The sequence below is a fragment of the Melozone crissalis genome, unplaced genomic scaffold (assembly GCF_028551555.1).
Source record: "Melozone crissalis strain CALT ecotype California unplaced genomic scaffold, PUWL_Pcris_2 ptg000045l_1, whole genome shotgun sequence".
NCBI classification, from domain to species: domain Eukaryota; kingdom Metazoa; phylum Chordata; class Aves; order Passeriformes; family Passerellidae; genus Melozone; species Melozone crissalis.
In genome coordinates, this window is record NW_026535823.1 from 9,569,797 (window position 1) to 9,587,071 (window position 17,275).

A 17,275-nucleotide genomic window follows, 5' to 3' on the forward strand; every position below is an offset into this window, starting at 1 on the left:
GTCAGTTATTTTCCTCTTAACTCCAAGCTGAAGCAACTCCTGGACAATCACTTTCCATATGCAGAAGCTGTGTCCAAAGACAAAATAAAATAAATCCTAGGAATGCCAATGGCTTTAGAAACCCAGCTGGTGCCTGAAGAAGATAACTGGTGTGCTCTTACAACATAGATGGTGACATACTTTGGTGTTTTAGTTGCCTCTGGTGCTGCTATAATCAGTTTTCCTCTGCAGGGAAAAAATTAAAATAAGGTGTTTCTGTGGAAGAGCCTTTTCTCCAAAAGCAGAGGGAAGAAAGCAAAGTTCAGAAATGTAACCTGGAGGGCAGCAGGAGTGCTTGTGACAGGGCTAAGACAAAGACACACTGTAAACTACAAAACTTCAAGCCCTTCAGACTTACCTGTAGCCAATATTTACAGCATGGGTAAGGATGTGTTTATTCTGTTATGTGCCTGACCAGATAAAGAGGAAACACAGCCTGTAACACTTCCCAAAAGTATTTATTAGTCAGGACTCATGTGTGTCAAAGCATGACTTACTTCATACCTCAAATGGCATTTCATCACAGTGCAGCTGCACAGGCCTCTGTTCTCCCTGAACACATCCTTGATATGCCAAGGTAGACTTTAGCTCACCACTTATTCACATACACCAGTTCCTGCATTTGTTTGAGTTTGAGGAGTTCAAGAAACGTTCTGTTTTCTCTGCCCCAATCATTTGAAAAGTTTCTTTCTTTTCTTCCTCCACTGTTTATTATCCACATCTTCAGTATCACCAGGAGGATCTGGCATTACAAAGCCATCAGTCATTTTATAGTAGACTATTGTGGAGTCTGTCTCAACTACGGCCAAGGTAACTGACAGCAGGGTGTCAGGATCCTCTGCAGGCAGAGAGGCTTTCTTCAGTATTTCCCTTAACCTAGGAGAGGAAAAAAACATTTAGAAAGGAATCCACAACCATCTGGGATGGCACAAAGGTAGAATAGCACCATTTTTATCCAGTCTGTTTTCACTCTGCAAAATTGTCTTCACTAAAGTGAGCATAATATCTGTTTTAATAAAAATCCAAAGTTGTGTAATCAAGCAACAAAAGAAAATAACAGAGTCAGTTACACACAGCTCTGCTGGAAATGGCTCAACACATGCTTCTAAGCTTTGTTTAGGTACACTCACATGCACATCCCTCAGCCATCCCTCATCCACCACAATCCCAGCACAGCAATCTCTACTGGCCCTGTTTTCAGCAGACTTATATAAGAAATCTAATTAAGTAACACCTGGCGTTCAGTTGGAGAACTGAATAATTAAGATGTGTTCCATTTGCAGAGGTAAGTCTGCCAGTCCCTGTGCCACAGGTCTCTGCCAGCCTGTGGAAGGCCCAGGAGCCCAAGCCAGGTTTCTCTACCTCCCTGTCTAGACTAGAAGCCACAAGACTAATGCTCTTCTTCAGAACAGTCAGCCCAAATAATGTCTTCCTTAAAAGCTCAAGACAAAGTTATGCAATTTTTCCTGTTTAGCTTATTTTAAGAGTAACATGCCAGTTACTTTACGGTTCAGAGCTCAGGACAGCACTGATCCCTGGAGTCCCTGCATTCCTGGTCTGACTGGGGAGCAAGCTCTGAAGGAGTGTGGTGAGCACAGACAGACCCTGCCCCCAATGTCAGGTGCAAGAGGGCTCCTCTGAGATTGCTGGGACAGGTTACATTCCAGGGGGAGTTCAGCTGTGCACCAGGATAATCAGTCCTGGCTTCCTGCACCCTGGAGAGCTCACCCAGCAGAGCACAGGCAGCTCTGGGGCCAGGGCTGTCTAAAGGCAGCAGCTTTCAGACTTCAATCATCATCTTCCCTCAGAACCCCTTTGATCCTCTAATAAAAGCCAAATGGAACGTGGCAGAGAATGAGCAGCAGCCTGGAAAGGCTCCCCGTTAAGCCCATGACCTTCTTAAGGACCCATCTGTGTTCTGAGCTGCGCATAATCCAGCCTGGTAAATTCAGGAGGGCCTCTCCTCCTGCTGCACCACTGGCCCAGACACAGCAAGGCAACACAGCACATTTACTCCATGCCACAGAGATACCAGGGCTGGGAAAAGCACTATCCTAGCCCTCACACATCAGAACATTTCCTAACAACACAACAAATAAGGTGACAGAGACTGGGCTGGCCACTGGTAGAGGAGAGACACTGCAAGAGACTCCTTCAGGTAATGGGGCATTACTCCTGTGCTCACCTCAGCAGCTCTGTCTGCAGGCTTATTTGGCAGGTAACTTATTTATTCTGTGCTCTGAACCTCTGGCTCCTGTCATTTCCAGCCTCTGTGCAGAGGCACCCCCAGCACCACAATGTCCTGCCAAAGCCCTGGCAGGGGACAAGAGCCTGGGAAAAGATTACAGACATCCTTCCTGACACATGCAGAGAGCAAGAATCAAATTGTCACATGCAGAATCATGAAATTATTTGGGCTGGAGGGAACCTCAAAGCTCATCCAGCTCCATCCACGGGCAGGGACATTTCCATTATCTCAGTTTGCACCAAGCCCTGTCCAGCCTGGCCTTGGACACTTCCAGGGATCCAGGGGCAGCCACAGCTTCTCTGGGCACCCTGTGCCAGGGCCTCTGCACCCTCAGCAGCCAAGGGTCTGGAGAAAGCTCTAAGCAGGCAGACTGCTGGCAGAGACCCTGTGAGGGAAGAACTATCCATGAAGCAGTGGACATTGATTTCTCTTGCTCCTGTGGTGGCAATATAGAATTAATGATAACATGCCAAATTAAAGGGCATAGCTTCCCAGGAGAGAGATTTTGGGAGCCAAAGAAAACTTGTGTTGAGTGTGGACAATGCTGTATCTGAGCACACTCAGGCAGAGGCCTGGATTCACCTGTCAGCCAGGGCAGAAGCTTCTTCCTATTTTCTTAAATACCTGTCACTGGTTTTCCTGATAGTCTCTTAGGAGAAGAAATGGAACAGTGAGGCTTTAGATCTACATTTCTGATAACTCATGATTTCTTCTTATACTGCCAAGCACAAACACCTGAGACTTTATTTCCCCCTGTTTAATACCTAGGACTTTGAAGATGCCCCACGATCCCAAAAGCAGCCAGGTCCTGACAACAGATTAATGCCATTTCTTGTTCCTTTTCAGGAGACAGGAGTTCCAGGATTTATGTAAGGGGCACAAAGACACACATCCATTGCATCAGGATGATCTGCTAGCTCTGCTGTCCACAGATGAGGAATGACAAGTGCAAATGCCCCCTTTTCCCCTTCCCCCTCCCTCCACAGGCAGCCCCAAGACAAGGGCTGTCATTCATGCATACCACAGCATCCACAGTGCACTGCAGCACATCTGCACAGTGCTGAGAGGCTATCTTTTAGAGGGATAAGCTCTGGAATTCAGGAAGTCTGTGTCAGACATCATGCCTTGCCCTCCTCCCCTGAAGGCATCCCCAGCAGCCTCTGTGTCCAGCCTGCTCACAATGTTCTCTGCACCAGCAGACACTGCAAAGGAGCCATGGCACCTCTGATTTTACTGTGCTTGCTGCCTGCCACGAGCAGGAAGGTGCAATGCTGCAGGAAAGGTAGAGCTTTTGTAATCCTTTTCATGCATCAAATACTGTCTATGGAAAAATAGGAAAGCATCAAGCCTTGTTGGCCTTCTAAAATCCAAAGAATGCACGTTGGACATCCTAAATGAGGCAGGAACCCTTTATTTCAAGGCTGCCCATCTCCCAAACAGCTGCAGTCAATGATGGAAATAAAGTCCTAGGCAGGAAGCCCATGTGGTAACACCCCCAGCAGAGCCATACTCTGATTTAAATTCCCCAGTTAATGGCTACCAATAAGCTCCTCAGTGACCAGTACAATCTGCTACACCATACAGCTGAAGACAGCCATAAAAGATGAATTTGCTTAATTAAAAGTGGATTTAACATTTCTGAAGGTGTCAAGCATCAGTGAACAGAGGAATTCAGTGCATCCAGCAGTCTGGCAGATGCCAACAGCCTTGACCACCTACATTCCCCAGCACCCTGAGCAGCCTTTCCCTGAGTCACAGCTGTGCCAGGACACCTCTGGAATTACTGATAACTGATGGACACTGACACCAAGGGGCCCATGACCACTCTGGGCTTGGCTCCCCAGCTGTGCTCCAACAGTGTGAGCCCCACAGAAGCTGTGGGGTCAAGCCTTTGGCATGGCCTGGCTCTCTCTGGGTCCTCATTTTCCACAGGAATTCCAGCATGCCCACTCCACTGTCTGCACTGCCAGTTTTCAGCAGAATGGAGACGTGACAAGAGAAAAGGTGCAGCTGAGAAACAGTTCCTGCTGTTCTGCAGGGTCTCAGTAAAAGCTCAGCTGCACGGTCACTCAAATTCAGATCTGCTCCCACTAGGCCAGATCAAGCAGGACAAAGCTCTCATTTTCCACCCAGGAAACAAACTCACATTCACCTCACGCTTCAGGAGATGCAAAGGACTTCACCTCAAACAATTTGTTCTCCAAAGAGTTGGCATTTCTAAAACACTTTGCATTAGAAAAAGGGCTCAGAAAAGGCTTCCCAGCTATCTCCAGACTAGAGTCAGTAGGGATTGTCTTTTTCTACCAAAAAATTAGTCATAGGAGCAGGTTTAACTTACTTAACATTCTGCAAAGAGCACTGCAAGCTAAGGGAACAGCACTAGCAATGCCATCCTGCATCTGTCATTACTGCTGCATTCAAACAATGATAGCAGTGAGCTGACCCTATCTTCTATTACTGTGGCAATTAATAGCTTCAAAATAAAACAAATCCCAAAACAAAACAAGAAAATCCATACAAATCTATCCAGAGAGCAGAGGAGAATGTTGCATCCTTCCCCTACCTTAATTTTGTACCATGTAGGCCCTCAACACCCATCAGAGATCTATGCTGTGTTTCCCAATATCCCAATAGCTCCTAACAGACTAATATTCTTCTTTTCTCTGGGAAAAAGAACCAGGTGTAGGCTGCTGACCCTGAGCTTTCAGCTGACTCTGCAAAAATCAACCAAGGGCAGAATCATAAAGAACTCAAGCAGTAAGGTCTGTGATCAACAAAAGGGCATTTCAGAGACACATCCCACGCTTGCATCCCTCTGCAAGCTCAGGGCACTTTTATGGAGGTTGCATAGAGCTCCATTGAGCTGAAATGGAACTACTGCCTTCCATCCCATAAAAGCCAAAGGCTTTCAATCTGCCCTTTATACTTGGATGAATAATTCCTGGCAGGCTCGGCCAGCCTGACCAGCTCCCTCCCCTGCTGGCCAGGCAGGGCTGCAGAGTGCACACAAGTTGGCCTCTGTGCCCCTGCAGAGATCATTACCCCAGGCACTGGAGCGTGCCATTGTCCCAGCAGCAGGGCACAGGAACCTCCCAGAGAGCACAATTCCTTGGGTTTAGCCAGCACTGCAAACTTCAGCACAGCTCAGCACCAGCAATGCTGCTCCAGACCCTGCTGCAGGGCAGGCAGCATGAACCCAGTGCCCTGACATATGTGGGAAGGAGCACAAGGGGCTGGGAGGAGGAGTAAATGCACAGCACTGCTCCTGGGGATTTGTTCCCAAAACACACAAACAGGGAATGCTAGAAGAATGCATGGAGTGTTTTATTTACATTTATTTTTTTCTTTCCATTACTCAGTTTTTTGTAATGGAAAGAAAAAAATAAATGTAAATAAAACACTACATGCCACACTGGTCAGGAGAAGGAATTGAAGCCCTGAGGAATATTAAAGATCTTTTTCCATGGAAGTTCAAGAAGAAAACAAGAGAAACAACACAAGAGGGAGGTATCAAAGTTCAGCAAAGTTCTACAGGACACACTTAATACTGGATGTTCAGCCAAAGTACTGCATAACCCACTCTGCTGTGGGAGCTGCAATCTAATTTAAAATATTAAATCTAAAAAATTAAATAAAATACTAATAAAGAGCTTACACTTAGGAGCCACTAATTATATTTTCAATGTGTGATTTACTGCATGAGTAAATTATGCTTTTAGTAAGGGAGTTACTGACAAAACTGTGAAGAGGATGCAAGATGCACATCACACTTCCAGTGCTTTAAAATAACAGGATTTTTCAGTTTACAGCAAGATTTATTTCACAGTCTACAGACTTTGAAGACAGTAAATTCCAATCCTCAGATTTCCTTCTCAAGATGCTTATCAGCCTTAAAAAAAACATTTATGAATTGCTTTCTCCTAAAGTAAGTCAGCATTTTAACAGAATAAGCCTTTCCCAAACTTCACAGGTCTCCATGACCTCAGGCAACTTCATCCTTCATTTACAGCGCTTGTACACAAAATACAAACAGAGCAGTGACATGTCATTTAATCTGACAGTTTATCTGCAACATTCTGCTTAGACAGAGTTATCTGTCTAGGACAGGCAGTGCCCAATTCCATCAGATCTGGGACCTACCTCCCTGAAGGCTCAAGGCTTTCCAGGCTAGCTGAAAATCCAGCTCACAGCCAGCACTGTGAGCTCTCCTAACTTGCTGAGCTGGGTTTGTGCAAGTTATTTCTGCACTCCCAGGATTCACTGCTTCCTCCACAGTGGGGAGCCACACTTCTGGAATGGACAACGAGGTATTGGCATGCTCTGAGGTGTTGTAGTGAGCAGCAGACACACCCCAGCCTATGTACTTGCAAACTGCTCCCACAAGCAGGAATCCTCCTGGATTCAGAGGCTCTCCAAGCCTCAGCCAGCTCTGTGTGGGTCACAGCAGGCCAAGACTGACAGAAATTGCATCATATTCCCCAGGGCTTTGCTCACAGAAGATTCAGCAATCTTCATCTGAAGAGCACACAGAGCACAAAGCCACTTCTCAAGACTCTGCTCCACAGCCCATAATTCTGTAAGTCAGTGGGTTCCACAGCCCATAATTCTGTAATTTAGTGGGTTAGGGTGCTGCTGTCCTGCCACAGCTGGACGAGCAGCTTCAACCCAGCTCTGCAGAAGTGGACAGTGAGCTTAGGAAGCAGAACAGCTTTTACCTACAGCACTTATCTGTCATGCTCAAACTGGACATGATGAAATTTTGTAATAGGCTAAAAAACATAGAGTAGGTTTTAATTTTTGTAGGGCACTCATATTTGTCATTTGCCCAGGTGTCCTGCTGGTAATTTCCACAGCAACTTTCCTGTGGCCTTTTAAGGACACACTTCTCAGTGGCAGCCAAGTTGGGAACTCCATGAGACACCTGGGAAGGCAGAGCTTGGCTGACATGGATTTCAAATAGAGAACCACCATTGTATATCTCTGGAACACCAAGCCCACAAGAGTGACTGACTAATATTGGCAAAATGTGAGATCTTTTTTAGCACATACATAGTGCTAAAATCCATTATTTTCCAGCAAATCACTTTCTTTCTTCTACCAATAATAAAAACACAGAGCAGAATGAAGATGAAGTCTGATTTCAAGGTGTCACTTCCAAACCCTACTGGTTAAACAAGGAAGTGCTGCCCATAAATGCTGCTGTCACTGGCTTCTTTTGCAGCTAGCACAATTCCAGGCCCAGAATAGAGACAGAACACTTTCACCTTCCCAAAGGAGGAAGGGCTTATTTTAAGGGCTTATTTTCAGCACTAAGCAAGCTGCATTCACTTGTGCTCATACCTCCTCCCCTGCTTTTAGCAGGTAACACAAAACCACAAAGTGCTGCTTTGATCAAAATGCAGATGCACTTTCAACACCACAAACACAAGTGTTGAACAGAAACACAATCTCCCAGCCTGACAACATCCATGGCTACTGAACACAGACAGGACACAGCTGGCACTGCAGCCTGAGATTCAGCTCATTTTAGTGACAACACAGCCTGTGTCACTGCTCTGCAGCAAAGCCTGTTACAAACTGTACTTTTAATCAATGTGATGCATTCACTCTTTGCCTCTCCACCACACATCCTTCCAGTACTGGATTCCAGACACACTGGTGCCAGAGGCAGAGCAAACAGCATCACCACAGAACAAACAAGTGCAGAGGCTCCCCATGAAAGGCTCCAATGACACAGAGTAAGATAGGACATGCGTGCAGTGGAATACCTGTCATTAAAAATCAATCAGAACATACTCCCAGCCTTTAGCCAATGCCAGGAATCCAAGTTTTCAGCCCAGGTGGAAACACACTATACTAACCAAGCATAAGAGCTCAGCATGTAGGTGGAATTCCTCAAAGATCCCACATGCTCACTGGCTGCCTTCTATTTCCCCTAAAACCTCTGAGCTGAGAGCTGCAGCACGTCCCTTTCATTCACACACACACACACACACATCTCCTGCTTGCAGACAGGCTGAAAAACACCCAGCATTTCACCCAGCAGCTTTCCTCTCCTAAGGAGATCATATCTCCAAGCCCTCAGGAGTGATTGACCAATACTTGCAAATACAATATTTTTTCAACATAAAACCAGTACTAAGCCCCATCAATACCTAGTAAAGAATTTTCTTCCCCTTCACCCAACAAACAGTAAAATGATGATAAAAGTCTGTTAGCAAGACATTGATCTCTCATTTCCAAAACCCAAAATAAAAAGCAAGAACATCACTCCTAGAGTGCACACACACATCTAATAAGTGCAATTAATTACCCACCTACCACTGTGTCAGGCTGCTGCCCACAGAGCAAGAGGAAGCAGCAAAAACCAGTAAGATTTGTAAAGCCAGCCCTAAGCTAGCTGCTAGCAGGAGTGGGAACAGAAGAAATTGAAAAATGTACAACCCTGTGATGCCACTGAAATAGTTCAGGTCTTCAGAGTCACCATGGCAGACACCAGTCAGAGAAGGCAGCCTTTATCAGAGAGCAAATCATACCCTGTGTCTGAGGCTGCCCTAAGGGCCAGTTAAAAGAGACTGTAAAACTACTGAAGTGGAAGTTTTCTAGGCTGAAAATATCTGTAATGTAACAAATTCATGGCTGTGCTGTCTTCTGCTTGAAGAGTTGCTCCTGCATGTGTGAGGAAATCAAGCCAAAAATCACAGGCACGTGAGACTCTGAATGTAAAGTGAGAGGAGTTTCCTGTTCAAAGTAGCCAAATTATAGTTTGAAAACTAAAGCAAAGCAAACCATACAAGGCTTATCCACAAATCTGACAGTAAAAAAGCTGATTCTTAGGCAGCTCCAAGAAGATTGCTTTCCTCTTAGGTCCTTTCAAGTCCAGCAACTCAGAAAGCATCACACATTTCCAAGAGTACAAAATCAGCACAGGAATGTTCAAAACATAAGCTGTGAAGGCCTTGTGTTCTAACCTTGTCTCTCAAACACATACTTTGGTGTCCATGTTATCTCCTAGCACATATGCAACTCCAGACAACAAGAAGTGTTTATCAGTGGGCATCAGTTTCTGCTTGACCTCCAAGAACCACTTCCAGACAGGGAGAGGCAAAGATGAGGTTTCCCTAATGTTCCAAGCTGCCTGTGTGTCTGCAGAACCCAAAATAACTCTGCTTACAGGCTGAGAGGCTGCTTTCCTCTGATATTCCTCCATTTCCTCCTCCTTCCCCTCCTGACCAAGCCATGCCCAGCCTGTCAGATGTCCCTGTGCCCCATTTTCTGTCAGTGGTGACCCCAGCAGTGAGCACAGCCTCACCTGTCATGGCTGATGAGGATGTGAGCAGGCACTGGCACCATCACCTGGAGCCCCTCCTGCTCCTTGGCCCGGCCATGCAAGCACACCAGCTGCAGCTCTGCCACGCCCACCGGCTGCACCTCGTGCCAATTCCTCCCTAGAAAGGTTTGTTGGGGATGAAAGAACACAAAACACAAGTTTTTATCAGTCAAATAACAAATGCAGTGTCTAAGTTAACATCTGAGGTTTTCTTTTCCCTCCCCCTTTTCCCCCTTTTCTTTACAGGAAAATTCCATTCCTCTGCCAAACCCCCCTCCTGAGAAGCAATCCTGCTAAAGAAATCCAAGGAGCAGGAGCAGCCTGCTGGCTCCAGAGCTGCACTGAGGGGTGGTGAAGGGATCTGTCTGACAAAGCTGCTCTGCAGAAGGCACAAAGCAGATAAAACCACAGAGATTTAGTCACCTGGCTCAGCACCCTGATCTGTGAAGCAGCAGGTGCTGGAAGCATGGTTAGTGATCATACACAGTTCTAAACTCCTGCTGAAGGGATAAGGATGAAGTTTTTGCTGCAGAACTACAGAAATCTTCTTCTGAAGTCTATTAAGGCATTTTCTTCAGAGGTGTAACAGCAACAGACACAGCAATTCCTGCACTGTACAATCCCTCCCTTCCCTGACCTTGAGAAGCACCAGGCTCCAAGCAAAACTGAAATATTTTTCTTAGCCTGGCTGGCTGCCTACTCACAGTCCCTTTTCAATAAAGCCAACTTGGAAGAAGCCAGGCAGAAGTTTATATATCACATAACTCTGCTCCACTCTGAGCAGACACCAGCAGACTACACTGGATTTCACAGGGCCATTTGGGCCAGAAAAGCCCTCCAAGATCAGGGAGTCCCAGCAGTGACCTGACACTGCCAGGTCCTCCACCAGCCATGGCCCTAAGCACAAACCCTATAATTTAATGAATAAATTACTATGTTGTTACATATTACTACAATGGTTATAAATTACTACTACCACACTTGCAAATGATCTTTTTTGCTAGAGGAATCACTGCCCTTTGCAGAAAACATTCCAGCACAAAACAGGCCAGCACACAACATTCAGCCACGTGCTGAATGGTGACTTTTGTGAAACACTGTGATTGAGTAATTTCACTTTAATCTGCAGGTGAGGACTATTACAAGCTCAACCACTGAACTTGTCACTTCACCCTCCTACATTCCTTTTCCTTCCCCTACTCCTCTTTTGCTTTTATTTCCCTGCTGACTGCCCTTTCCCTGAACACCTGCACCTGGAAGTGCTGGATGAAACAGATCCTCATCTTTGCACAGCCTCCAGGCAGGCACAGGATAGAAACTTCCAGCACAAAACTCTTAAAATGGGCAGCAAAGCCTTTGGAAGGAAAGGTCCTGTCCCAGTGCAAACAATGAATTTAACAGCTCTAAGGGCAAAGGCATTGGTTGGGATGCAGACACTTCCCCCATTTACCTTCCAGGAGGTCCAGGTACACCAAAAAGGCAGCGTACACTTGAGTGCTGTCAGACACATCCAGTGACATCATTTCTGTGAACTGAGACCAGAGAGGAACATTAATGAATGAAAGCACAGGTTAAACTAAGAATGCACAGACCAGCAGACCCACTGGAGGTTCAAACCCGTTTGAAGGCAATCAAAAAGCAGGATTTGTTTCCTGACAGTATCTCAAAGGCTCCTTTTTCCACATTCCCCATATTTTAGAGCTTAAAAAAGCCAGCAAAATAAACAAACACAAGAGGAGTCTCAACTATTTCTGGAACAGCTCTAGCTTTGTGGAATTTTACCTGTGTTGGGGTAAATATAATTGTACCTATTTTTGCTGCAACACAACGTAACACGATGGCCAAATTAAACACCTCCATGTTTTCGGTGTGGTAAAAATTAAGACGGAGTCGAAGTTGAAGGCATTTACGTTTCCCAGCTGGGATCCCATGATTTAAAACCTCCTCCCCTGCTGGCAGTGGCATTCCCCAGCTACCCCACGGGCCGGAGCCCCCCTCGATAAACCCGATATCATCGATTAGATGGGAATTTCCCTGCAGAACCTTCCTGGGGGGACCCCACGTGCACCTCGAGGGGAGAATCCTGCAGGGTCCGGCCGGGAGAGCGGGACCCCGAGAGACAGCGGGACCCCCGAGAGACAGCGGGACCCTCGCCCCGGCCTACCGTGGGGTGAGCCGTGATCCAATTGCCGCCAGCCGCCCCTGACCAGCTGCCCTGTGCCTTCTCCTCCCTCCTGGCCGCAGAGCAGCCCTGGCCCGGATCGGTGCCCCCCGGAGCCGGGCAAAGGCCCCTCCGGCCCGGCCCGGCCGCCGGCTCCATGCTGCCCTCCCTGTGTGCAACGCGGCTTCACTCCGGGCGGCGCACGCAGCACAGCGCTCCCGGAAACTGCCGCACCGCCACGATCGTTCCGCCGCCGCTCCGGTCCTACCTATATACATATAAACATATATAAAACATGTATATGAACATATATAAAAATATATATATAAACATGTACTTTCACGGTCCCTTCTCTTAAAGGCTCCAAAGCGTTATCAATCTGCAGTGTCCAGAGCTTTGCTAGACTGCATAAGGGACATGCCTTCAAGGTATTGCCATTAAAAGCACCTTGGATTGCTTCATTAGAAATATCTTTGACTTTGCCTAATGCCAAGTGTCCTAGGTCTGGCTTATCAGCTCCATCTATCTCAGCTCCATCTGCCTCGGTGACTCTTCTGATGAATTTCAAACAGTGGCTATTCTATAATACGGCATCAGTGAAAATTGGTCTCTATGTATGCAACATAAATTGTGCGTGGTTTGTAGGCACATGAAGTCATATTTGGGCCAATCTAATTCAAGGAATTTTGTGGTAAACTGAGCAGCCATTCTGGCTGTTTATAAAGTATTGTGTTAGCCAGCACTTCAGTTCCCTGGGCACAGAATAGATAGCTAGATGGATAAAAAAATCCAGTCTCCAAGACTTTCATGGAAGAGTTGGCAACAGGGGTTCACTCAGCTGCTGGGAAAATAATTGGATGGATTTGAGTTCTTAGAAGTGAAGAACCAAGTGAAAGGAGATGGATCCACATCAATCTCTATATGAGTCAATTACATCACCAGGATGGAACCTCTGTTTTCCTCAATGTGGGAAACAATTTAGAAGAAATCTGCCTCAGAGAGAATTTGTCACCTGCCAAACCGAGGGATTATGCCTCTGCCAGAGACAGCTGTCATAGCTGGAATCTCCTTGTTTGGTGTTACATAGGAGGAGGCTGAAACAAATGGATTAAATTGATTTCTGCGGGACTTACATGTGCAAAAAGCCGTTTCTTCCCCAAAGCTAAAATATTTTATCACAGAATGGCTCATTGTCTTGTCACAGCAGGATGGAGTCTGAGCTTAAAAAACCCCACAGGATATAGTTTTGGTCACCAAGAAAGAAGTCAGAATGAGTACAGATTTCCTTGTATGTGGACATGGAGTCATACACATTTACAGGTGTTGGAATGACATGAATTGTCAGGTAACAGCTTACCTGAGCTCTCCAAACTTTGCCCAGCTGTGTGTGACTGGGAGTGAGAGATGAAGCTGAGCTGACTCCTTTCCCTTCTGCATGGAAGAACAACATCTCATGTTTCAGGCTTCTGCTGCTCTCACTCTTTGTGCTCCACGGCAGCCAGCCAGCCCAGGGATTTGTGTGAGCAAGGGAACATCACTTTGGAGAGCAAATCACTGGCTTTGGGATGCTGCTGGAGTCTTTTCATTTGCCCCCAGCAAATCGTTATGGCTCTGATGCTGCTCCCAAAATAGAGGAGTGTGAAAAGAGCTGAAGGTAGTTTAGATTTCACTGAGGACATCAAGAGCTGCGCAGGGGAAAGGCGCACTCAGAGCTCTGGCAAAGGCAGGCAGAGGAGGGGCTTATTTCTGCTGAAACATCCTAAAATCGGGCCTGTGACCCAGCATGAGTGTCCATGGATGGAAAATGCCAGCTTCCAGCCCTCCCCCTCAATATAAAGAACAATTTGGCAGGGTTAGTCCCCACCCTCCAAATGCTCCCGGGGACAGCAGGGGAATTCCGTGTGTGTGGATGGGGCTGGCTCCTGTGGAACTCTAATCACCTCCCACCCGCTGCAAGGCTGCTCCTTCTATTTGGATAATGAATCCAAGCATAAAAGCAACATGTGGCAAACTAACCATCACAGAAAAGCCTCATTAATGTATCATTCTAGAAGGACAATTATAAAGGCATCTGAAGGGCAAACAGGAGCCACACATTTGTGCTAATTGTCCAGGAAGATGAGGACAAACTGAGAGAGTTTCTCAAATTTTAGTGCAGATGATTCTATAACCCCTGAAGACTCATTATTGAAGTTTCCTAGAATGATCCTTTTTGGGAAGTCATCTGCTCAGGAAACTGAGACAATATAATTTGGTGTGTGTGATAAATTAGATTCTATAAGCAAAGAGGAGCAAGTATTAACTCTATATATATGATGTCAGTGTGTATATTTTTATATTTACTGCCTGGATGCAAGCAATTCACAGTGAGACTATGGATAATTAAACAATTGTTTGCCTGCTAAAGGTTTCCTCCTTTTTAAGTGTTGCAAGCACACAGCCAACAGCAACACCTGCTCAAAGTGGGTCTGTCCACCTTGGAGAAACTTCCACAGTAAAACCCAAATATGCTGTGATGGGGCCCTTAGAGTTAATTAGAGATTTCATCTTGAAAAGGGTCTAGCATGCCCAAATCCTATTAACTTCTAAGAGAACTGTAATTACTATGCCCCCTTTAAGATCATGACCCAATAATTTTAATTGCTGGAATATGTTTTATGTATTTTTATGCTAAATTGCCATCAGTCTATTCATGGGAACATTTCCATGGTGGGTAAGTCAATGAAGTAGAGGGAAAAATCTTCCCTGTATTTCCTATCTTCAAAGAAGAGGTGCTGAGAAAGCTGTGGTTGTTCAGCCAGGAGAGGAGATGGCTCCAGGCAGACCTTTGAGCCCCTTCCAGTATATGAGAGGGGTTTACAAAAAGAGGGAGAGTGGCTTTTAAAATGGGCAGATAGTGATAGGATGTAAGGGGAACAACCTTACACTGACAGACAGTACATTTATATTGGATATTAGGAAGAATTTCATTCCTGTGAGGGTGGAGAGGCCCTGGCACAGGGTGCCCAGAGAAGCTGTGGCCGCCCTGTCCCTGAAGTGTCCGAGGTCAGCTTGGATGGGGCTTGGAGCAACCTGGGACAGTGGAAGGTGTCCCTGCCATGGCAAGGGGTTGGAATGAGATTGTCCTGAAGGTCCTTTCTATGACTCCACCATATTAATCTTCCAGATGCGTTCGAGCTGGAGCAGCGCATCCCTCCTGCAGCGTGGGATGGGTGTGGGGTGTGCGGCTGCTCCGTACGGACATCCCGCGGATGTTTGCCAAAAACTTCTTGATATGAAAGCTCAGACCTACTTTAATTCCCTACCTGCGTGGAAAGGATGAGGGTGAGATCTTCACGTAAGCCTCGAACAAAGGGACATCTCAGCGTTAGCAGCAACACTCCGAAAGCCTCTTTAAAGCCCCAAACTCGGGTGGAGAAATGAGGGCTTTGCAGCTTTTACGGCGGGTGCTGCGCTGACCGCAGCCTCCCGGGTGGGCACCGGCTCTCACCTGGGGTCGCGGCGGCAGCGCGGGGTCCGGGCGGCGCCGGGGGCGGTAAGCGGGGCCGGCAGGGCGGGCGGCGGCGCCGCTCGGCTCCTCCTTCCCCTTCTCCCTCCTCCGTGCCGAGCCTGCCCCTCCTCCTCCCGCGTTCCCTGCTCCGGAGCCCGCTGTGCTCTGCCTGCCGGCGGCTCCGCGGCTGCCCCTCGCCCGCCCATCATGGCTGCGAGCGCGCCGCTACTGCTGCTGCTGCTGCCGCCGCTGCTGCGCGGCTGCGGGGCCGCCCCCGAGCCGCCCGAGCCGCCCGAGCCGCCGGGGCCCGAGCAGCCCGCGCTGCCCGAGTCGCCGCTGCTGCAGCCCACCGTGCTGCTCGCCATCCTCGCCCGCAACGCCGCGCACACGCTGCCGCACGTCCTGGGCTGCATCGAGAGGCTCAGCTACCCCAAGAGCCGCATCGCGCTCTGGTAAGGGTCGGGGCGGCCGGGGAGGGGAGAGGCGGCTCCGCGGGGTTTGCGGACTCTGCGGGACCGGGCAGCGCGGAGGGGCGGCGGCTGCGCCCAGCCCTGGAGCCGCGGCTGTGCTGTGGCGGCCGGGGAGAGCTGAGAGCTCGGCCCCCGTTCCGCGGTCCCCCCGCGTGTCGGCAGCGCGGTGTCTCCGCCGGGAGCCGCAGGGAGATGAGTTATCCCAGCAGAGCTGGCCTGGAGCCTGGGAACATTCAGCGCCGGAGCATGTGTCCAAATCCACAGGCACGGAGAGCGTGGGGCCGGCTCCCGGCTGGTAAATCCCGGGCTTTGTGGGAGCTGCTCGGGATGTTCCAGGGCTGGGGAGCGGCGGGCTGGGTAGGTGCTGGTGGGCATTGAAAGGAGCATTGTTGCCAGGCTGGAGGCTGGAAGATGGATTAAAAGATGTATTCAGAAATCGCAGCATGGGGGCAGCTGCGGCGGTCAAACAGGGGTCGGGATGGAGGAATTGGAGCAGTTTGGGAACTGGTCAATCTGCCTTTGCGAGGAGACAAAGGAAAAAAATAATGTTTCATCCTGACATAAGTGTTGGGAGGAACAGGATCGCTTGGAAGAACCCCAAACAGAGTTTATTTTTTCTCTGTAGAGCCTGATCAAAAGTTCGCTGAAGTCTGTGGTGAACTTAAAAAGTCAAAGTTTCGTTTTACTTTGAAGGGGCGTGGAGAGGACCTGCCCCTCAGTCACATCACTGAAATGTCATTAAACAGATGTTTCTGTGTGTGCTTCAGTAACATGGCTGTAATTTGTCTCCAAGTACGGGGCTCTGCAATACGTCAGTGCATGGATCTTCGTCTTTTTTTTCTTTTTTTTCCCCCCCCTTCTTTTCGTGTTGCAGGTGTAAAAAGCAAGTTGTGCTATCAGGCCAGATTCGAGGTGCCACACAAGTGTGGTGTGGAATCACAAGCTGGTGTGTAGCAGTGGGTAAATTCACATTCCTCTCTGTGTAGATCTGTGACTCCTCATTCATTTGTAACAGTAGGAATTTTGCCAGTTGAGATTTCCTCATAGCAGATGTGTATAAAACCAGATATTATCAGACCCCACATGGCCTGTGATTCAGCTGAGCTTGGTGTTTATAAAAACTTGTGGGAGTTGTAGGTGCAGTCCTGATCACCAAAGCAGAGCATATCTCAAAACGCCTCTTGCTGTACAAGTGCAAATAAGTTTTGGGGGGGGATTTTAAGTCCTGCAGATATTTGGTTAACTCTACAACTTTTTTAGTACATTACTTGTATTATCCTCACTAGACTTAAGGTCACTGCAATATTGTGTGAAAGTATTGTGGGGACTTACTTTTAACCTAGCTTAAAATATGCTAAGGTTCTTATAAGAAATCACTCCCTTTTTAAGAGGATTGCACACAGATACAAGGCATGGCTAAGCTGGAAAATCTGCTGATGAAAATGTCAAGATTTATAAAATGAGAGTGACTGAAATTGTCACAGCTACTGGAAGAGAAGTTCTGAGGATGCTCTGAGTTGCCACAGAGAGTGAGAGG

At 47.6% G+C, this 17,275-nt stretch overlaps 2 protein-coding genes across 2 annotated transcripts in view; one reads left to right on the plus strand and one right to left on the minus strand.

Annotated features, from left to right (window-relative positions):
• Nucleotides 1–478: 478 nt before the first annotated feature.
• TSEN15 (tRNA splicing endonuclease subunit 15) lies at nt 479–11,957 on the minus strand. Its single transcript, XM_054286059.1, has 4 exons — nt 11,782–11,957; nt 11,068–11,149; nt 9,600–9,735; nt 479–915 (listed from the first exon to the last, which is right to left on the minus strand). The coding sequence occupies exons 1-4, from the start codon at nt 11,935–11,937 to the stop codon at nt 711–713; spliced, it is 579 nt and encodes a 192-aa protein (XP_054142034.1). The 5' UTR covers nt 11,938–11,957; the 3' UTR covers nt 479–710.
• Nucleotides 11,958–15,556: 3,599 nt separating this feature from the next.
• Nucleotides 15,557–17,275, plus strand: part of COLGALT2 (collagen beta(1-O)galactosyltransferase 2) — a 46,588-nt gene continuing 44,869 nt past the window's right edge. Inside the window, exon 1 of the mRNA XM_054285729.1 lies at nt 15,557–15,720. The gene's annotated coding sequence lies outside the window, so the exon portion shown is untranslated. The remainder of the gene's footprint in view (nt 15,721–17,275) is intronic.